General features: G+C 39.1%; 1 protein-coding gene across 4 annotated transcripts in view; it reads right to left on the reverse strand.

The window, feature by feature from the left end:
- The window catches only part of Trmt1l (tRNA methyltransferase 1 like), a 31,250-nt gene that overhangs the window by 2,377 nt on the left and 6,177 nt on the right, over positions 1 to 22,696 (reverse strand). For 3 of the 4 annotated variants that reach the window (XM_038349364.1, XM_038349365.1, XM_038349367.1), the window contains exons 3-13: positions 21,110 to 21,223; positions 17,928 to 17,992; positions 17,371 to 17,500; positions 15,771 to 15,894; positions 15,320 to 15,399; positions 10,199 to 10,442; positions 9,430 to 9,642; positions 7,446 to 7,636; positions 4,030 to 4,108; positions 1,629 to 1,795; positions 352 to 414 (exon numbers count right to left, since the gene is read on the reverse strand). In XM_038349364.1, the coding sequence (XP_038205292.1) occupies positions 352 to 414; positions 1,629 to 1,795; positions 4,030 to 4,108; positions 7,446 to 7,636; positions 9,430 to 9,642; positions 10,199 to 10,442; positions 15,320 to 15,399; positions 15,771 to 15,894; positions 17,371 to 17,500; positions 17,928 to 17,992; positions 21,110 to 21,223 (1,470 nt within the window). Of the gene's footprint in view, positions 1 to 351; positions 415 to 1,628; positions 1,796 to 4,029; positions 4,109 to 7,445; positions 7,637 to 9,429; positions 9,643 to 10,198; positions 10,443 to 15,319; positions 15,400 to 15,770; positions 15,895 to 17,370; positions 17,501 to 17,927; positions 17,993 to 18,109; positions 20,141 to 21,109; positions 21,224 to 22,696 lie in introns of those variants that run through there. The other variant, XM_038349366.1, reaches the window with a different exon arrangement.

Genomic DNA, 22,696 nt, shown 5'->3' on the forward strand with positions numbered 1-22,696 from the left:
CATCACAATGAGGTGGAACAGTGCTGAGAGCCAAGTGCTGTTCAGCATACCAGAATACTACTTTTCAGCACACTATCATTTTCAGTGACTTGCATTCTACCAAATTAGATGAAGATGCTAAATGACATGATTGGCACACTATTAAAGCATATATATACACTCAACAGGAATTTTAAGTTTTCTTTCCATTGACTATTTAAGTGAGCAATCACTACTACGATATTATAGCTTGTAATTATAGGCTGTTGCTTGTCAGCTTTAATGCTATCTATGTTCTGTTTTTAAATCTGTATTTAAGACACATTTAGAATGCACTGATACTTAATAATTATATAGTACAAATATACATACCCTGTGCACTGTAAATATCTACTGTGGTATCATCGGTAGTTTTAATAAATACACCATTTTCTTCTAAAATAAAAACAAATGGGAAAAATATTTATAGGTGACATTAAGTAACAATTTAATGTTTAAATAAAACTGGAATCCCTTCCACATTTTGAATATGTAAGAATGATTTTTTTTTAACTTCCTGGGCCAGTGAGATAGCTCAGCTGGTAAAAGCACTTGCAATCTGAGTTCAATTCCTAGAGCCCATGTAAAGGTAGGACAGACCTGACTTTGTAAAGTTGTCCTCTGACCTCCACACATATGCCTACACATATTTATCATACACATACATAGTAATAATAATATTAAAATAAATTTAAAAATGTTTTTGGCTGGGTATGGTGGCATACATCTTTTATTTCAGCACCTGAAAAGTACAGGCATGGCCGGGCGGTGGTGGCGCACGCCTTTAATCCCAGCACTCGGGAGGCAGAGGCAGGCAGATCTCTGTGAGTTCGAGGCCAGCCTGGTCTACAAGAGCTAGTTCCAGGACAGGCTCTAAAAAAGCTGCAGAGAAACCCTGTCTCGAAAAACCAAAAAAAAAAAAAAAAAAAAAAAAAAAAGTACAGGCAGTACAGGCAGACAGATCTGAGCTGTAGGCCAGTTTAGCTACACAGGAAGACCCTGTCTTCCAAAGAAAAGTAAATGATACATTCAAAGTCTGTAACAGTAGCCTCTTCTTAGTACTTACAAAAGCATAAAGACTACTATGCTCTCCTCTTAGATCAAAGCCAGGCGAACTGACAAATGCCTATCTAGGGAGTAAAAAGCAGCTTTACCGAGTGATATGAATTGACTTTCTGCCTTTCAATGGGCACCACCCAAAGTCTGGGCTATATCTACTCCTACAGTTACCTACAGTGTCTCTTTAGAGTAGAAAGAGGACAGAGGGGTGGCACGCATGGCAGTAGATGCTCAGCCTTTGGAGGTAAAGGCAGGAAAATAAGGGTTTCAAGGCTAGCTTGGACGCCGGGTGGTGGAGCACGCCTCTAATCCCAGCATTTGGGAGGCAGAGGCAGGTGGATCTCTAAGTTCGAGGCCAGCCTGGTCTACAAGAGCTAGTTCTAGGACAGGTTCCAAAGCTACAGGGAAACCCTGTCTCAAAAACCCAAAACAAACAAGGCCAGCATGAGCTACATGTGACCTTGCCTCAAAAAACAAAAAACAAAGAATTTAAAGCATATTACATCATTTTGATTATAACATCAAGGACAGTCTAGCAAGTTAAGAGTCACCTTGCTTGCTGAGATTTGAAGGTGCATGAACTGAACACTGACTCTGGGGAGCACACTCTGATTCAAAGATCAGTGTCTTTACTAGGGGCTGAATGTCATCCAAACCGTGGTGAAGAGACTCAAATAGCATTCTTTTCAGAAATCCAGTATTGAAAAGGGAACTTGACCTGGAAAGGAAGAGAATAAATGGAAAACTGGATTTGAGAAATGTTTATTTACTTAAAAAAGTCTTCTAATTAACTAAAATATATAACAAATTATGAGATAGAATAATATTGAAATTCAGGAATTTCTAATTTAGTATTTTTACAAACTAATTTCTCACCCTTTTTAATCATGTTAGCTCTGGAAACTACTAAGATTAGCCAAAAAATTTCATTCACATAAAATCAACAAGAACTTATTGGTGCTCATAAGTTGTAGAATGCTATGAAACATGGAGTAGGTTTGTGGAGAACACTGTCAGACAGAAAAGACAGCTTGACTCCGTAACAGCCTGCAAAACTCTGTAATCGTACAGAACATAATGCAAAGCGTAAACTTCCACAGTGCGTCTAGCAAGGAACAGTATGTCTCTCTCCGTGTTGGAGCCTGTGTTAGGACTCTAGTTAAAAATGCCCAGCTCTGCGGAGGCAGACAGGTGGGTCTCTGTGACTTTAAGGCTAGCCTGCTCTACACAGGAGATTCAAGCTAGCTAAGGCTACAGAGTAAGGCCCTGTTTCAAAGAGGCTCAGGGGTGAATGCCTCCATTTCATTTGAGCAGTACAGGCATAGCTGACAAAATGTGACTTCCATGACAGAAATTCCAATCCTGGCTCCACCCACTAGCAAAGTAGGTCAACTTGAGCCATAACTCCTGTGTTCTCCTCCCAGGACTGGAGTTTGCATGCTACACAAGTGCTTTACCACTGAATCTGTATTTTTGGCTTTTTTTTTTCAACTCCCATCTCCCCAAAAGTTTCACTAAGTTGCCCAGGCTGGTCTTGAACTCACAGCTAGAGTCCAAAAACTCACTGTAGACAGGCCTGGACCTTGTGATCCTCTTGCCTCAGGAGTAGCTGGGATTACTGGCCTACACCATCAGGCTCCATCTTTCCTTCTGTGTCTTAATCATGCTGCTGTAAATAAAATCCTCACAGACTTGTCATGGAATGAGACAGCCTATTACCATGCTTTGTACAAAGGCTCTTCAGTAGTAAATACAAAATACTAAAGGGCCATTTAAAGTACAAAATGAGTACTAAATGTAAGGTATGTTGAAGGGAATTTAGAGATTGCTTAGGTTGAGACACTGAGAGACTTGAAATGGGAAGTATTACTAAACTGAGGTTTGGGGAGAGGGAAGAGGCTTGATGGCTGTGAGGAGGAAGTCAAAGACAAGACTCAGGCCTGGAAGTTGGAAAAACTAAATTCTAGCTTAATAATAATAATAACAACAACAACAACAACAACAACAACAACAACAGTTAACAATAATAGGTAATAGCTAATAATAATAATAATAATAACTGTAATAATTATTTTGGTCAGTTTTAGCAAGCACTTAAAGACACCATCCCATAATTTCCTTCTTCATGAAATGAGGGAGCTGACTGAGCTAGGCTAGATCATCTTTCTGGAGTCAGCAAACTGTTACTGACAATTTCTGTTCTGTAACCAGTGAGTAGGGTCACTGTGTGGAGGATGATATAGGTAAGAAAGTACTAGAAGTAGGGCTTGCTCAATTACTCTTCGAATGTTTGTAAGGGATTAATCTCATCTTGGTGCTCTGGACCCACCAGTCTGGCAGGTGCAGTGATAGAACAGGAGGCAGAAGGTGAGGACTGACAGCACGGCTGTCCTCCGACTTTCACATGACACTGCAGCATGCACACATGTACCTGCCATCACACACAAGAGCTCAACAACAACAACAACGACAAATTAGGAAGTTTGAGGTCAGGGCTTGGCTGTTCTATGGGACTCTGTGTTTAAAGGATTTCTTATATTTTTAATAAGTGTGGTGCGTGGGAATGTGCATGTGTGCACAGGTGCCTATGGAGGTGGTGGTTAGCAGTGGGTGTTGGATTCCCTGAAGCTGGAAGAATAGACAGTTGTGAGCCACTTGATGGGTGCAGGGAGGTCAACGTCCATCCTCTCTGCAAAGCAAGGGCTCCCAACTGCTGAGACCTTGCCTTACCTCGAGACACCATCTTCCAAAAACCAACAGCCTTTCTTACTATGCAGATACAAGTTATTTTGTTTGCTGACCCAGCCTATCTTCTGTTCTACCACCTTTTAGAAAATTAGAGAAAACCTGAAAAACTTCAGGGTCTCAGGAGAAGGGGAGCCATAATTATTTGCTTAGACATCAAAAGCTGACACCCAGTAAATCAAACTCAAGACTGTCTTAGGCACATACCACAGAGGCCCGAGTTCTATTGCTGTCTTGCCAGGCATGCTTCCATGGCAATTACAGGGCAGCTGTCTATATGGATTTTCTGTAAAAATAAAACACAAAAATATAAAGGATAAATGACAAATGCAAGTGATATAACTGTTATATTATTAACATGTACTGAGGACCTATGTACTGAGGACCTACTATGTACCAGGTACTGTGATAAGAATTTTTTGTGTACTTGAAAATGTAATCCTTAAAGCCTTTTGAAGGGAGGCATTGTTAAAAATTTCAACCACAAGAGCAGGATGTTCAGCTTCAGGTGGAAATGTCTGCAGTGTTGAGCAGTGGGGAAAAAAATTAATTAAAAATGGGTGATGTTGAGAAAAGGAAGAAGTTTTTTTTTTAAACACTTCTTTTTTTTAAATTTATTTATTTATTATACATACAAGATTCTGTCTGTGTGTATGCCTGCAGGCCAGAAGAGGGCACAAGACCTCATTACAGATGGTTGTGAGCCACCATGTGGTTGCTGGGAATTGAACTCAGGATCTCTGGGAGAACAACTGGTGCTGTTAACCACTGAGCCATCTCTCCAGCCCCAGGAAGATTTTTTGTTCAAAAGTGTGCCCAGCGCTACACTGAAAATGGAGGCAAACTTAAGACTGGACCAAGTCTCTTTGGTTTGTTTGGGGGAAGCCAGGTCAGGCTGCTGGGTTCTCTCCACAGGCGCGAAGAGCAAAGGTGCTCCCTAGAGAGGAGCATGGGCGGAGTGCTTGGAGACTCCAGAGAGTGCATCCCTGGGACAAAATGGTCTCCACCAGAACTAAGAAGGGAGAAAGGGCAGACTTAATGGCTTGTCTTAAAAAGGCTACTAGTGAGTAATACCACTGCCTTATTTATTATAAAATAAATGTCTCATTACTTTTAATATGTACCATAATTTGATTCATAAACCAGAATTCAGATCATGAATAGCTAACAAAATATTTTTGTTGAACAGTTCTGATTTAAGGTAAAGTGGATATGATCATTAAAAATAGCAATTCCAGTTCCATAAACAGTACCACTGTTTTCTCAAAATAGTGTTGCTCTTAATTAGTAATATTCAACTTCCCACAGAGATGGGGGATGCCACCTTAAAGCCTTCAGAATGATTTAATACTTAGATTTATATAACTGGGTATATGGATATAATTAAATATCAGGGAAACATCTCTTCACTGTCTCAGAACAAAGCAGGTGCTCATTGTTCCTTTGTAGTCATTGGTCCGTCACAGGCAATGGTTAAAAATCAGAAAGCAACTGTCTTATTATTTTTTAATATTTTCATTTTATTTTAGTTTTTAAAATTTTATGTGCATTGTTATTTTGCCTGAATGTTTATCTGTGTATCTGTGTGGGTGTCAGATCCCTTGGAACTAGAGTTGGAGGCAGCTGTTGGCTGCCATGTGGGTACTGGGGACTGAAACCCAGTCTTATGGAAGACTGGTTATTTATTTATTCATGTTAGTGGTGCTGGGGGTTGAGCCAGGACCTCATTCATGTTAGGTAAATGCTCTACTACTGAGCTGCACTGTCGGCCCTCAAAAAGAGTCCTTTTAAAAATTAGAACCTGTCAGGTGGTGGTGGCGCACACCTTTAATCCCAGCACTTGGAAGGCAGAGGCAGGTGAATCTCTGATCTACAGAGTGAGTTCCAGGACAGTCAGGGATACACAGAGAAGTCCTGTCTTGGAAAAAAAAATAGAACCTCTTACCAGGCATGGTGGTGCATATTTTTAGGTCAGCCTGCCTGGTCTACATAGTGAGTTCAAGGACAGCTAAATAGTGAGACCCTGTCTTGTAAAATGAAAAACAAACAAACAAACAAAAACCTCTCTTCAATTAAACTCCCCCAACTCCAGGTTATTCCTAGATTGATCACTGGCATTTTTGGAACAGCCTGATAAAATCAATCAGTTCTAGTCTACTTGATATTATCATTTTGTTATACAACAAAATTAAATGGCAGGGCAGGAGAAATAGCTCAGTTGTTCATTGCCTGGCTGGTTTTGATCCCTAGCATAATAAATAAAAGTTAGGCCTGGGGATGTGGTTTAGTTGAAAGACTGCTTTGCTTATCTAGTATGCAAAACCCGAGCTTTGATCCAGAGCACCTTACAAACCAGGCTTGGTAGTACCTAGGATCTAAGCATCTCGGAGGTAGAGGCAGGACTATCAGAAGTTCAAGGCTAAGGCCAGTGAGACGGTTCCACCTTGGTGACAAGGCAGACAACTAGTGTTTGATCCCTGGGACCCACACGACTTGGAAAGAACTGACTCTTACAGATTGTACTCTGATGTTCTCATGCACACCACAGCGAACTCACATACACAGACAGACAGTAAGTAAATCAGTTAAAAAAAAAAGTTCAAGGTCATCAATGGCTGTGATATGTGAGACACTGTCAAAAAATAAAAACAGCTAAAAAGTTTCTGCAATTGGTGTGACAGAGGTGTACGATTAGCTACCCTTCTACAGGAAAGACAGAACACCCAGAAACAAACTCAAGTAGATACGGACTCAGTATAAAATAAAGAATGTATAGTCTAATAGTGGAGATGTGCCGGGCTAGTCAGTAAAACCTAACCCCCATGAAGTACTTAGGAACAGGAATGCCTTTATAAACAAAAGCCAGAGTATATGTTTACCATCAGGAAACAGACAAACAAAACCTATATTTAAAAAACAAAGGGCCGGGCGGTGGTGGCGCACGCCTTTAATCCCAGCACTCGGGAGGCAGAGACAGGCGGATCTCTGTGAGTTCGAGACCAGCCTGGTCTACAAGAGCTAGTTCCAGGACAGGCTCCAAAGCCACAGAGAAACCTTGTCTCGAAAAACCAAAAAAAAAAAAAAAAAAAACAAAAAAAACAAACAAACAAAAAAAAAAAAAAAAACAAAGAAAGAAATTGAAGCAAGAAATAAAAATACTGGCAATATATAATAGCAAGAGGTAAACTACTTTAATTTTTTCTTAAATAAAGAGTTCCTAAGGATTCTAATTCAATGGCTGAAGAGACCTTAACAGTTAAGAACACTGGATGCTCTTCCAGAGGATTAGGTTTGATTTCCAGCACCCACAGAGGCTCACAATTGTCTGTAACTCCACTTCCAGGAGATCCAATGCCTTCTTCTGGCCTCTGCAGGTACCAGACACATACCAAGATATATATGTAGGCTGAACACCCACATACATTTAAAAAACATTAAAAAATACCAAGAACTTAACAGGACAACAGTGGGTAAGACAGCTGCTCTGTCCCAGGAGTGCTTCAACTCAGCTCTCCAGCAGTAATGTTTGAAAGCAAAGCCTAGCACACATGATTAGGATGTGATGAGGGCTCACTCGCCGAGGGCTTATGTGCGATGCCCAGGCCAGAGGGACTTCGGCTCACCTTCTACCATGTTACCATCCTTCTGAAAGATCCTCTCTTCGCACCACTGGCAGTGGATCAGGTACTGAATTTTCTTGGCAGTCTCGTCTGCTGAAGTAGGCCCCCTTAGGACCCGCACAACTACCAGCACAAAATGTTCCAGAGCCACTGCGAACAGCACTTCTATGCCTTTGTTGCATCGTGCTGCAGCTCTGTCAAAAAAAAAAAAAAAGTCACAAGCTATTTTGATGGCTCTTCATTTCCTCTGTATAGCACTGTACTGACAGAGATAACCTGACAGCAAACTATGGGTGGACTGTGGGAAACTCAATCTTTAGTAACAGTGCTTCCACAGGACCATTACCACGACTCACATACAGACTGAAATACAGGAAATGAGGGTTGTTAGTGCAGGTCTTCTGTCTCTAGATATTTCCCCTTCAGAAGAGCTTGGGACTGCAGTCTCTGTCATTCCACATGACTCTTCTCTGTAATCATCATCACTAGTCTGAGTTTAATCTAGTTTTTTCCTAAAAAGCTTCTTACAACCACATGTATTTACTGACTACTGACTGTATGCAGGTTTATTTGCTAGCTGCTGACTATGCAGTGAGAGCCAGTCAAAGCCCTTTCCTGTGCGGTTGTGTGGACTCTCTGGATTAGCTTCTACAAGACACACCATTCCCAAGTCTGAGTATGAATGCTGTGAGTACACAGCATCATGTGCAAACTGTGCATAGGGTTGCTGCTCACTTAACACATGCTGAAGACCGACGAGGAATAAGAACCTGTAATTACTCTGAGATAAGGATTTGCACGGGAATGCTGCAGAACGTGTGCTTGGGTGGCAAGCGAATAGGCTGATCATCCATTTTAATATTCTAAGTAACAAATTGCATTATTAAGTTATTCTGGAAAGATGGCTCAGAAGTTAGGAGTGCTTGCTGCTCTTGCAGAAGACCTGGGTTCATTTCCCAGCACCCACATGGTGGCTCACAAATGCCTGTAACTCTAGCTCCAGAGGATCTGATGCCCTTTTCTGACCCTAGTGGGTTCCTGCATGCATGTGGCAGACATATCCACACGTACACACACATGTACACATACACACAAACACAAAAATAAATATTGAAAATATTTTTTTGTGGTATAAAATTCTGTACATGGTAGATAATAGTCTTCCTTCATTTCAACAGTTCTCAATTCCTGGGGTAATACAGAAAGACCTTCTGTTTTACAAGGTCATTTTCAGAATCAAGTTAGAAGCCATCACTTTATTCAGACTATTCAAAGATGAAAAGATCTTTCAAATAGCTTATAAATCTAAAAACAACTTTATTTCTCCTTTTTATGTTGCTACCTCTTTCCTACTCCTATAATCATTGAATAAGACAGGTCTGAAATTAACTTTTACTTTCTTTGTTTCTCTTTTATATTTCAGATATAAACGCTTAAGTTCTAACAAAACACAAGAATAATAGGCTAGCCGGGTGGCGGTGGCGCACGCCTTTAATCCCAGCACTCGAGAGGCAGAGGCAGGCGGATCTCTGTAAATTCGAGACCAGCCTGGTCTACAAGAGCTAGTTCCAGGACAGGTTCCAAAGCTACAGAGAAACCCTGTCTTGAAAAACCAAAAAAAAAAAAAAAAAAAAAGAAAAAGGCCATCAAAATGGCTCAGTGGGTAAGAGAGCTGCTGCTGGCCTGAGAACTGAGGTTGATCCCCAGGCCCACATGGTGGAAGGAGAGAACCAACTATTCCAAGCTGTTCTCTGACCTCCACACATGCACCTATAGAAATAAATGAATACACGTAAAAAAAAAAAAGAAAGAAAAAGACTATAAAAGTAAAGCCACTAAAATAAATCAAATTAAAATTACATATAAGGGATACAGAATTTAAAAATTCACGCATATTTTCAAAAATAAGCATTCATTCATAGTATTATCTCTTTAAAATCATGAGACACAATAAAACATATTAGGAACACCATTGGCAATTTGGTACCTTGCCACTGCAGCTACGACAATTCTGGCTGCTAGTTCCTTGTAATACTCTGTTCGGACAATGTTACATCCATAGTGACGCCGGGCAACATGCTGTGCCTTGGCATATAAGGAACTGATATCTGTAGAAGTCACTGATACTATGCCAAGGTTTCTTACGTTTCTGAATGCAGAGTCTAGGTAGTTCACTGATGTTCCAAAAGGGTCTAGGTGTCTAAAATCAGAAAGAAAACAGACATATCTGAGTTTGCATCAGTAGGCCACAGGATACCAGTGTTATTTCTAATGATGAAAGTCTATAGGTTCAAAAGTAGTTTGCATCAGTAAGCCACAAGGTAACAATGTTATTTCTAGTGATGAAAGTCCACAGGTTCAAAAGTAGTTTGCCAGCCAGGTGTGACAGCAACACACCTGAAATCTAGCACTGAGGAGGTGGAGGCAGGAGGGCTTCCAGTTTGAAGTCAGCCTAGGCTAATAGGGAGACTGTCTCAAAAAATTGAGGGGAATAAAAACATACTTTGCCAATCTCTTTTAAATATTTAATTAGGTTTTAAAAATAAATAAAATAGTCAGTGACATGTCAAACACATGGGAACAAATTAGCCTAAGAGAAAAAGTTTATTCCCAGGAAGTCTGAAAATTTTCTTATTGGGAATCTCAGTCCAAGGCCAAAAACTGTATTAAAATAAACCACCACAAGCTTCTTTAATTTGAAAGCACCCACCTTCAGTAGACCTGTTTAATCTATTTGACAAATGTTCTTCACTTACATGAAATCAAAAGATCTCAGGTGCATCAGTACATTGGCGTCCATCCTGGTCACCTGGATATCACCGAGAGTGTCATCTTCCTCAATGGCATCGCCCTCTTCCTTCTCCTCACTGTCTACCACCACTTTCAATTTGTTTAAGTGGCAATTTTTCTGAATCAAAGTCACAGAGTTTTCATTCAAGTCATTAATTGTAACTTTGACTGCATTTCCAAGGTGTTTTGCCCATTGCAATCCCATTATCCCTTGGGAGAAAATAGGGGAGAAGACAATAATTAAATACATCAAGTTGCAACAACTAATAACTGAAATGGTAGGCATTTTATAAGTAATGTGCATGCACGTGCACACACACACACACACACACACACACACGTTCCAAATCGTCATGTCTATGAATCTCAGAACAAAGTATGCTAACAGGGTGATACCCTGCTGCAGAAGAAGATGGCAAGGTGAAAGTCCTGCTGCTCAAATTTACCCTCAAGCACCATAAAAATAAAGACAATGTACTTTGTAGCCTGGCTGGTCTTCAAATATTTTATTTTATTTTTTAGGCAGGGTCAGTAGTTCTTGAACTCACAGACATCCACCTGCCTCTAACTTCCAAATGTTGAAATCAAAGTCGTGTGCCACAATTCCCGGCTGGCTATGAAACATTAATCCTCTTATTTCTGCCTCCTTGTGTGCAGGGATTATAGGCATGCACTAATATGCTCATCTCCCTTAAACATGAAAAATAACTTCCAGGCCAACGAGATAGCTCTTGAGGCAAAAGTGTTCTCTGAGCAGCTAGATAAATGATTTTGAGGCCCAGAACCTATGGAAAAAGGAAAGAACAGACTCTCCAAAGTCATCCACCCACTCTCCCTGCACATGCATGCCTGCTTTCTCACACATGCACAATTACACAAGAAAATAAAGAAGAAATAACCTTTCTAGGCCAAAATTTCCAAACAGCACGCAAGCGCACCATTGTGCAGTAAAAGGAACAACTTTGTATATGCAGTAAAAACTCAATTGGGAAGCTCATTCTCATAGGCTTTCTGTAGCTACTAAAAAGGGCATAAAAAACATTTTTTCCTTTTTTTATTTTACATTTTTTATTTATTTAAATGTGGTACATTTACACAATGGAGTTACTCAGCTGTAAAAACTGACATCATGAAATTTGCAGGCAAATGGATGAAACTAGAAAAATCATCCTGAATGAGGTAACCCAGACACAGAAAGACAAGCACATGTATGTACTCACATAAATGGATACTAGATGTAAAGCAAAGGGCAACCAGACTACAACCCACAACCTCAGAAAAGCTAGGTAAAAAGGACGACCCTAAGAGGGATGCCTGGATTTTCCTGAGGGGGAAATAGATGAGATCTCTCAGGATAAGCTGGGAGCAAGGGGAGGAAGTAGAGGGGAAGGGGTGGGGGATGAGAACTAAAGACCATTTTCCAACTGAAAATAGTGACAAACCCAGCTGACAGGCATCTCTAACACACCATCTGAAATACTGACATTTTCTATACACTTCTACTGTACAAATGGAAATAATTTTTTTTTTTTTTTTGGTTTTTTTTGAGACAGGGTTTCCCTGTAGTTTCTAGAGCCTGTCCTGGAACTAGCTCTTGTAGACCAGGCTGGCCTCGAACTCAGAGATCCGCCTGCCTCTGTCTCCCGAGTGCTGGGATTAAAGGCGTGCGCCACCACTGCCCGGCCTTGGAAATAAAATTTTATCTACTGTTACAGACTTTATGTAATTTTTTTTCAGACTCTCACATTAAACTTGTGGGATAAATTCTAAGACTGTCATTTTAGGGGAACAGAGATGTAAAGAAACTGCCACAGAGCTACCAACAATTTACAAATATATTAAAAAGAACAGAATAGCAGTGACTGCTCTGTTGATGCTGGTCCAGGACATCTGACTTTCAGAAGATGGTTGAGAAGCCAATAAAAAGAAAATGGTGCCAGGTCCAGCAGTTTATAAAAATATTGAATATACCTTTTGTAGGCACCAGCTTTAATAATTTCAGATTTTAAAAGATAAAGAACAGAATATGTAAAGAAAAACATGGCAATAAGTTTGGAAAAAGGTTCATGAAGGTGACAGAAATGATGGTGGAGCACTTTAAACTTCAGGTAATTGAGACGCTGCTGCCAACTGCAGCATCAGCATATGGAGCTCAGAGAAACGGCTGCTGTGTGACACAGGGAAAATGACTGCGAACACAGGGACTAGTGCAATGGACTCGAAAGAGGACAGGAGTGTGAGTTACATTATAAAAGATTACAAAGGCATACGCCTTTAATCCTAGCACTTGGGAGACAGAGGAAGACAGACGTCTGTGAGTTCAAGACTAACCTGGTGTACATAGAGTTGTGTGTACATACTCACAGAAAACCCAAATCAGAACAAAACTGGTGGATGATTTGATCCTAAAAGAGTGAATAAAAAACTGAATTGGGGAGAGAGCTCAGTCAGTCAAATGCTTGCATACAAACATTAGGATGGGAGGTTTAATCCTCAATATCTACGTGAAAAGCCAAGTATAACAAGTAAGGATCTGCAATCCAATCTCTGAGAGGTGAAGATAAGGTTCCTGGGGGCTTTTTACTCAAGCCAGTCTACTCAACTCAGTGAGCTCCACCCAAGTTCAGTGAGACCCAGACTCAAAAGACAAGGTAGAGAGCAATTGAGGAAGAGAGCCAGTGTTGACCTCTGACCTCTGCACACACGCACCCACATGTACACATACATATATATACCAGACATAGAAAAAAAAATCAAAGTTCACATTTCAATGGCTCATCTTAGAAGGATTACCTCATTACTGCTACCATTTTAAATGGATATCTTACTAAAGAATGGTTATAGTACTAATAATACAATGGAGATGAAACCTAATGCTTCTATAGCATTTCCTTAGTAAGTACTGTTCCAAAGACTTTATCTGTATTGAGGTTTAAATCTTTAATACTTGTGTGGGTATTATCCCCTGTGCCCTTTTATACATAAAAAAAAAAAATCAAAACACAATTTCCTGGGGGCATCAGACTAGCATGTGATGAAGCCAAGACTTGAACCCAGGGACTTTGGCCCCAGAGTCCACGCTTTTAAATGCTTTCATTTTCAGTATACACTGTATAATCGGTTAATCTTTATGAAGACATGTGACGAGCACGAATGGCCTTTCAGAAATTGCTTTTCTATTTTCCTTTCTCTACTGCTAAAAGTCTTTTGGTTTCAATGCGGACTGGCATTGTGCATGAAGGCTAGACTCCTACACTGGACACAGCAGTAAGAGGAGCACTTCAAGGACAGCCTGGGTTAAACAGTCGATTCTAGACCAGCCTGAGTTACAGAGAGAGCCAGTCTTAGAAAGCCAAAATTAGAACAAAATAAAGTACTGAAGGCTAGGTGATGACCATCCAAGCCCACAGAAAGGCTGGCGAGGAGGCTCAACAGGTGAAAGCACTTGCGTTGAAAGCCAAACTACCTGAGTTTGGTTCCCAAATCTAGGTGGAATGAGAAGCAACTCTTGAAAGTTTTCTTTTGACCCCACCCCCTACATACATCCACATCCACACATACTCTCTCACAATAACAAAAAACAAGTGAAAAACACAAAAAGGAATTATTAGCTATTACCTGACTACAGTGAACAAATACCCTTCAATATTTGTTTTTTGGCTAGGAGTGGTGGTGCATACCTTTAGTCCCAGCCCTTGAGGGGCAGAGGCAGGAGGATCTCTATGAGTTCAAGAGCTAGCTTGGTCTTCTTCACTCTGTTTCAGAAAAACAATTGTTTTCCTTCTTGTTGGAGGTGGTAGCATATAGCTACTACTTGGGAGGAGTTCAAGGTCATATTCAGTCATGCGGCCAGTTTAAGTCTAGTCTGAGCCACTTGAGAAGCAGAGCAATTTGGAAAAGTACAGGTTGTAGGAATATGTTATATAAGCCACAGTGAGACAATACAAATCTAGGTGCAGAAAGTACATGTCAAAAACTGATTCTTCAGTAAACATATTCTCTCTCTCTCTCTCTCTCTCTCTCTCTCTCTCATTCACTTATACACTCAAAATGAAAGGAGACCATGTAAGAGACTTAGCTGGGCATGACAATGCATGCCTTTTATTCCAGGCAGAGACAGGTAGAATTCAGAATCTCGAGTTTGAGGCCAGCCTGGAGTACATAGTGAGTTCCAGGTTGGCCAAGGCTACATAGTAAGACTCTGTGTCTAAAGAACACAACAAAAGAGACATAGACTTGACTCAAGATAATATAGACTCTTCGGATTTTGATTTGAATTTTTAGAAATGTTTAGATGTCTGAATTAGCCTTCATTTTCTAGGCATGGTAATGCTACTATAGCTTCATTTTAAAGGGATCCCTGAGTATGGAGGATAGTCCTGCTATGTCAGCACGGGAAGCTGCAGAGGAGCAGGAGTTATTGAGTCGAAGGTCAGACACACATTGATCCCTTGCTTGGGTTTTTTTTTTCTAGTCCTACTTATTTACATAAAATATGTCCAGAATTTAAATTAACGGGAATAAAGAGACTAATGTGTGAAATCTGAACTTGTGGAGATACTGATAGAATAAGACAGAAAATGAGTGAATTATATTTGAAGTGACACATGGGAATTAGTTCATTACACTGTTTATTTTTATATAGAATCTTTTTAAAAAAATCCATATAAAAATAGAAAATCTTGCCTTGGATCTTAAACGTTTTACATGTAAATTTGATATATATATATATATATATATTTTTTTTTTTGATTCAAAGTTTCACTATGTAGCTCTGGCAATCCTGGAACTCACTATGTAGACCAGGCTGGCCTTGAATTCACAGGGATCTGCCTGCCTCTGTTTCCCATGTGCTGGGATTAAAGCTGAGCAGCACCATCACGTGCAGCTCATGAAGACATTATATAGGAGCCGGGGAGATGGATTTAATTTAAGAGCAATGGCCGCTTTCCAGAGGACCTAGCTCCCACATTATGGCTTGCATCCATCTCTAAGGCCACTTCCAGGGGATCTGATGCCCTCTTCTGGCCTCTAAAAGTACTGCATGGATTTGATAAACATCAAGCAAGCAAAAGTTTTTTACTTACCAGTGGCTCCAAAGGCGTCTAAGCACTCCAAAGGTTTTCGTTCCTTAGCCAAAGCAGCCAACGTACAGAATATTAGCTGACTAGAAAGAAAGAAATCTGAAGTAACTTTGCTGTATTATGGTTTCAACTTTGTAGAATAAAGAACATATATATCTACCTTATATACATTCTCAAATTAATAGTTCAAGACCTGTAAGTTTTGTGAGGTTAAACTATGAATCTAACTGAATTATATTTAACAAGACTTTCCACCAGTTTGTACAAGTTTAATTACATAAAGTTTGGCCTATTTTATTGTTTGAAAAATTGGGTTGGTAGATAAAAGGAAATATTTTGAGAAAAATGCTAAATAGGTGATTAATAAATATATATTAATCTTAATATATATAAACAGAGAGATTGAAAGAAGTTCATCTGAAAAGTCTACTGCTCTATTTTCAATCAATCTTACCGATTAAGTTTCATTTTGGGATTAAAGTATGAATCTGTTTTCTGAGGTATAGAGTAGTTAGGAAAAACTTGTATATCTGTATCTGTCTCCTTCAAAATTTCATTAGATGATTTGGCAGTAGAAGCTAAAATAGAAGAAAAAACTGTTATTACAGGGTAATTGAAAATAATGTTAAATATCCAACAGTACATTTTAAAACGTAGCTTTATATCATTTTGTGCTAAAGCAAATAGTTCAATAGGCATAAGAAAAAAACCAAAAGAAAGACACAGAATGAATTTATTCAATTGTCTGTGGAAAGAGTTGTGCCTTGGCAGGTATTTGGTGAACGAGTATGTTCATCGACTTAAAGTTCTGTGTATCCTACCACTGTATCAGTATTATAAAACCCAAGAATATCTTCGGAGAGCAAAAAATCCTAGAATATTTTTATGATTCATTATGCAACATTATGCACTCACAGGCAGGCCATAGAGGGTACTGTAATACTATAGAAATTGAGTACTTATTTGCTTGCTCTCCATTAGTGGGCTGAGTAAGAATCTTACTATTTTCTGAACCCCTGAGCTTCAGAACACTGGGGAGTCAGTGTTCCCCTGCCACCTTATGGATTCAGGGATAGAACTTAGCTTAGTAGGCATGCACAGAAGGACTTCTACCCATTAAGCAATCTCGTGGGTCTCACTTTCCCACAATTATAATTTTAAACTGAACTGCATTCAAATGGCTATTAAGTAATGACAGGAACATTTTATATTCAGTATTCATTATAATCCTTCAGCTACAAATTCAAATGAAATACTGTTATGAAAACAGATGCATATATATTTAAAATATTCAAGAGGTAAGACAAATGTAACATTTGAAAAAATAATTATATCTTTTATCTGTACTTTCTTGGTCAATATTATATTCAGGATACTAAATGACACCCATATTTCCCCTTCTATAACATCAAGAAAAGTAACCTTTTCTAATGTTTACTCACTGAAGAGGCATGTCTGGTATCTCACAATATCAGCTTTTGCTAACCTAACCTTTGAGATTTTATATTATTCACAATAAAGGTCTTTTCCACTGGGCACCCTGTTCCCAGTATTTCCACAATAAGCAAAACAGTTACTGATATAAAAGTCCTATGACTATAATTCTATAATTTTTCATAATAGATAATTATAAACTCTTTCATTAAGCTACTTAGTTTGGCTGGGCATGGTGGTGCATGCCTTTGATCCCATCACTTAGGAGATAGGCAGGCAGATCTCTGTTTGAGGCCAGTCTAGTCTACAAGGCAAGCTCCAGGACAGCCAGGGATACACAGATAAATCCATAAATCCTGTCTTGAAAAACCACCACAAAAAAAAAAAAGTTCCTGGTTTGGCACGAATGTCATTTGCAGTTTTTATAACATTTACTAATATCTGTTGAGAATAGCTGAACATTATTGGAAAAAAAAATGTGAAGTTATGGATTACTTGTCAACGTCAACCAAATAATTTAGTTAAATCAGTATGTTTATATATTTAATGTCTGAAAAGAGTAAATGGATCGTTTTATTTAAGTACCTAATTCTTAATAAGTTAGTGAGATTGTAACTTACCAGCAATGTACCTGGACTTAGTTTCTCCTTTATTCACGTGGCGCTTAACATGCCCTAGCATGTCAGTCCTTCTGGTGATTGTCGCTGAACAAATGATGCAATGGTAATGGGCACCCAATTTGCTGGAAATCTACCAAATGGAACATTTCATTTAAGCAGGTTACTAAGGGAATAAAATGCGAGTTTTAGGCTGTAATATGGTCGTGAGCACTGGATTTAGTACAGAAGGTGACAGAAAGATAACTGGCTCTCGGCAAAGTGTGGTTTTCTCTTTAAAGATTTATTTATTTATGTACTTTATGTATGTAGGTGTTTTGTCCACTTGTACATCTGCACACCAGAAGATGGCATCCAATCCCATGGGACTACAGTCACAGATGGCTGTGAGCCACCATATGGGTACTGGGAACTGAACTTAGGACCTCTGGAAGAGCAGCCAGTGCTCTTAACCGCTCAGTTATCCCTTAAGCCCAGGCAAAGTGTAGTTTGAAGAATGGAAAAAAATGTGCTTTCTTTAAAGTCAACTAATTTAAAAATAAGAGCAAGCATCTGATTACCTGTTCTCCAACAATGGTTGGTTTTATTGGCCGACAAGCTAAGTGACAGATGCACATCCTGTAGCCTAGAATAAAAAATGGCTAGCTGTGTTATTATTATTTATTAAACTCCTACTGGCATTCAAAGTTATATTTTTAATTTTCTAAAAATAATTAGGATCACCCAGTACACTGACACATGCCTTTAATCCCAGCACTCAGGAAGCAGAGGCAGGTGAATTTCTGTGAGTGTGAGGCCAGCCTGGTCTACATAGTGAATTCCAGGCCAGCCAGGGCTGTATAATGAAACCCTGTCTCAAAAAGAAAAGAAAAAGAATCATTAGGATTATTCTTCTAACATCATAATTACTTGAACAACATTTATTTTAATAAATGAGACAGACAGATATATGAATATAAGCAAATACAGGAGACCTGTGTTCAAATTCTACTTCTGTCAAGATGGTTTGTTCTCTGGCACTGAGATTGTTATATATTGTTCACAACCTTGAACTTCATCTTCTTTGCTTCTTTACTAAAATAACGGGATAATCTTGGTTTTCCTCCCACCTGTAAATGTTTTACTTTATTTTTGAATTTATTATTCTTAGTTTTTGGTGTTGATCTTTAGATATTTTTCATATTAAGCTTGGTTGGTGACTATATACTTTTTCTCTAGTAAATTTAACTTTCATGATTTCAATGATCTCTTATGGGAAGGAATTTTAAATATAATGGATAATATAGTGCTAGTTACTAACTTATTCCCAACACTAAGACCCCTAATTCTAATCTCTTGTTAAGGAATTTTAATTGACTACTGATCATCTCTAAACGTATTTGTCAAAATACTGGGTATTATGTAGCATGCCTGTAAGCTCAGCACTTGGGAGGTAGAAGCCAGAGAATGATGTCATCCTCAATTACACAGCTACTTAAGGTCAGCCTAGGCTACTTGAGATCCTATCTTCGAACAAATCATTATCCCTTTTCTTCAGTTCTTTCTTTGGGTAATTCCACGGATAAATTCCAGGGCTTTCTACACGCTAAGGAATTACTCTACGGTTGAGTTATATTTCCATCCCTACGGATTTCCTTGAACCAGATCGCTTCAGCTTTATTTTGCTGACAGAAGGACTCTCCCAACCCAGTCTGCAACTCACCCCCCCCCCCCATTCTAATGCTTACATCGTTTCCCCCACTACATATTGTTGAGGGGCCCTGAAGGTTATCTATGTTGTTAAATCTCATAACTTTAAATACTGTCTCGATTCTGACATTTCCCAAATGTGTATCTCTAGCCCAACCTACTGCTCACTATCACACCTTGTCTCCATCTCACGCCTGCTGATCCCTTTCTACCATCATATCTTTTTGGGAAAAAAAAATTATGACCCACTGAGTTTCATTAGTTACTTACAGGAGCGAAGGTGAGGGCTTGCTTTCAGAAGCATGGGTACCCTACTTAAGAAAATGTCTCTTCCATTCCCAGTAACCATTAACTCAGCTAGAGGATGATGACTGGCCCACATATTCAACAATTTCTATCTCACATAATCATATACGAGTGCGTATGGATCTGCATGTATGAGAGAGTGTGTGTATGTGTGTGTGTATTCCATACATATGTAGGTATAAGACTGCAATGCAGAGGTTTTTTCTTCAGAGAATAACTTCAGTTTTATTCAAGTGGAATATTATAAAATATACTGCACATATTGCTAATTTCATTAGTAGCAACACTGACTATTTATGTTAACTTAGAGTCATTTTGGAAGAAGGAATCTCATATGAGAAAATGCCCCTACTAGACTGGCCTGTGGGCAAGACTGTGGAGCATTTTCTTTATTGATTAATGTGGCTCACCTTGGATGGTGCCACCAGTGGGCTGGTGGCCCTGGGTGCTATAAGAAAGCAGGTTAAAGTTGGGCGGTGGTGGCGCACGCCTTTAATCCCAGCACTTGGGAAGCAGAGGCAGGCGGATCTCTGTGAGTTTGAGGCCAGCATCTAGTCTACAGAGCAATTTCAGTTAGGGTGACACATAAAGAACGAATCAAATAAACAAACAAACAAACAAACAAAACAAAACAAAACAAGAAAATACTGGCACAACCAGGCAGTGATGGTGTGCACCTTTGATTCTGGCACTCAGGACGTAGAGGCAAGCAGATCTCCAAGTTTGAGGCCAGCTTGGTCCATAGAGCGAGTTCCAGGACAGACTTGGTACAGACCCTATCTTAGAAAAAGAAAAGAAAAAAAAAAAAAAGAAAGCAAGAAAGCAAGAAAGAAGGCTTCTGAGTAAACCATAAAGAGCAAGCTAGTAAGCTATATACACCTTCACAGTCTCTGCTTCCGCTCCTGCCTCCAGGTTCCTGCTTTGAATTCCTTTCTGACTTCCGTGGATGGTGAACTACGTGCTGCTGGTCACTGTTTTATCACAGCAACAGAAACCTAACTAAGACTGTAGTTTACCGTGGAAATAGAAACTTTGAAGTTTGCTAGGCTATGTCGAACATATTCCTTTTAGAGGCTGCATTAGATATGCATATGCCACAATGCAGTCAATATTCTTTTTAATTCCAAGTTTTTGTCACAAAGTATGTGACGCAATGACTATCCTCACGCATCTATCTACCCTGTGTCTCTACTCTTGTCTATTGGTTATTTTATTGGTATGACACTCACATGAAGGATTAATATATGTATTTTAAAATGTAAAAGATGCTGTACTTCACTGCCTCAGAATCTAGTCTCTTACTGTGAGTGATCTTAGTTTCAACTTTATTATTTTCCTTATGAACCAACTTGTTAAAAATTTATTCCTTCAAATTACATCATTTTGTCATTATACTTAGTATATTTTTAATCATTTTCCCTTATCTATAGTAAAGCTAGTTCTGAATACCTTATATTCTATTAACATCCTGAAAATTTCAGCTACTGACTTTTTTCTCAGTAACAATTATTTTATTTTCTTGCTTTTTTGCATTTACTTTGTCTTTAAAATTATATGTGAAATAGCAGCTGTTCCACACGAGGAAAAGAAACCTAATAAAACATTGTTTAACAAGCAAATCAGAGTTGCCCAATACATCGCAATCACAGATGATTAGAAATGTCCACCAAACTGTCACGTGTTTACTGTCTTTTGTTAAATACATTAAATTGTCATACTATAAAGTGAAAATACTTGAAATACTAACCTTCAAATTCAACTGAGATTTTCCAGTGTAAATTCTGAAGGTGTCGACGAAGCTTCTGACTACTATAAGCTCTGAATTTTTCCTTAGGGCACAATGGACAAGTATGGCTATTTTCTTAAAGAGAAGAAAAAGCACAGACTATCAGCTATTAATGCCTGGGTTCAGTACAAAAGCAGCAGAGAACCTCCCATGTACTCACCCCCTTCTTAGGCAAAGATTTTAACTGCAGGGATATATTTACTTCTGATCCTGGATGTCCTTCAGAAGAATTGTAGCATATGAACAATGACTATTTTTTAGCCTTGAAACTCTGCTACCTGTGGCTAGCTGATGACAGCTGTTTCTAATAGGAACAGAGTTTAAAAGGTGATATCGCCTTCAGCTAAACTTTTGCTAGGGAGTCTACCATTCTGCAGCTGAGAATGGAAAACTAGCAATGTGGCATTTCTAGAAGGCAAGTGTTGGGCAGAGGTGCCTGGGTATCTGCTATGGTACTTCCCTTACTGCCCTGGCAGTAGCGAAGACAGCTAAAAGACAGGGTAAGAAAAATAAAAGACAGTGTAATACATTGCTGTTCTGAGGCCAGGGACCCGGAAAAACCATCATATCCTGATCTTTACTGTATCACTACATTTATGTTTTCCCTTATTTATGAAGTATTCCTGAAAAGACTAGATCATCAAAATATGCATTAACTTAGTAACATAGTACATTTTAAATAATAGTTCTGATAAAGTGTCCAAGAATTAAAATCTCAGGCTGGCAAGTGGCTCAATAGGTAAAGGCATTTACTTGCCGCCAAGCCTGACAACCTATGTTCAATGCCCGGGACCCACAATGCCAATAAGTAGGTAAATAAGTAAGAACTACAGTCTCAAATTTAAGCTTAAAGCAATAAAATATACAGAAATAACAAATCAATAATGATTTTAATGCAAAAATATTTTTCGCACATAGAATAATGCAATAATAAGTATAATTCATTTTTGAATATATACTACTTATTTTAAACAAACATGAGAAGTAGGCACTTAGAAGAGCAGAGCACTGGCAGATGCGATGGCGAAGCACTTAGAACAGAGAGCAGGGGCAGATGTGATGGCTCAGGGGGCAAAGGCACTTGCCATCCAGCCTTAGAATCTCTGGGATGCACATGAAAGGAAAGCACTGAGCTCCACATATGCACGCCATGGCATGATCTTTTTGCCAAATAAATAAAATGTATTGAAGAGAGAGACAGAGATAAAATATGAGGATGAATAGTGGGGTAGAGGCAGGAGAGTGGAGCACTGACAACATTTTAGAACTTTGTTTCAACTATGTTGCCTCCACTTTGTACTGGAGAATTTTACCTGCTTTTTAATTTATTTTTATTTTATATGTATGTGTTTTGCCTGAATATATATGTCTGTGTACCATGGACATGCTTGGTGCCTAGAGTAGCCAGAAGAGGGCGTTGGGTCCCCTGGAACTAGAATTATAAATGGCTGTGACCCACCACACAGGTGCTGGAACTTGAACCCAAATCTTCTGGAAGAGCAGCCAGTGCTCTTCATCAATGAGCCATCTCGCCAGGCGGTGGTGGCA

This window comes from Arvicola amphibius, chromosome 12 (assembly GCF_903992535.2).
Source record: "Arvicola amphibius chromosome 12, mArvAmp1.2, whole genome shotgun sequence".
NCBI classification, from domain to species: Eukaryota; Metazoa; Chordata; class Mammalia; order Rodentia; family Cricetidae; genus Arvicola; species Arvicola amphibius.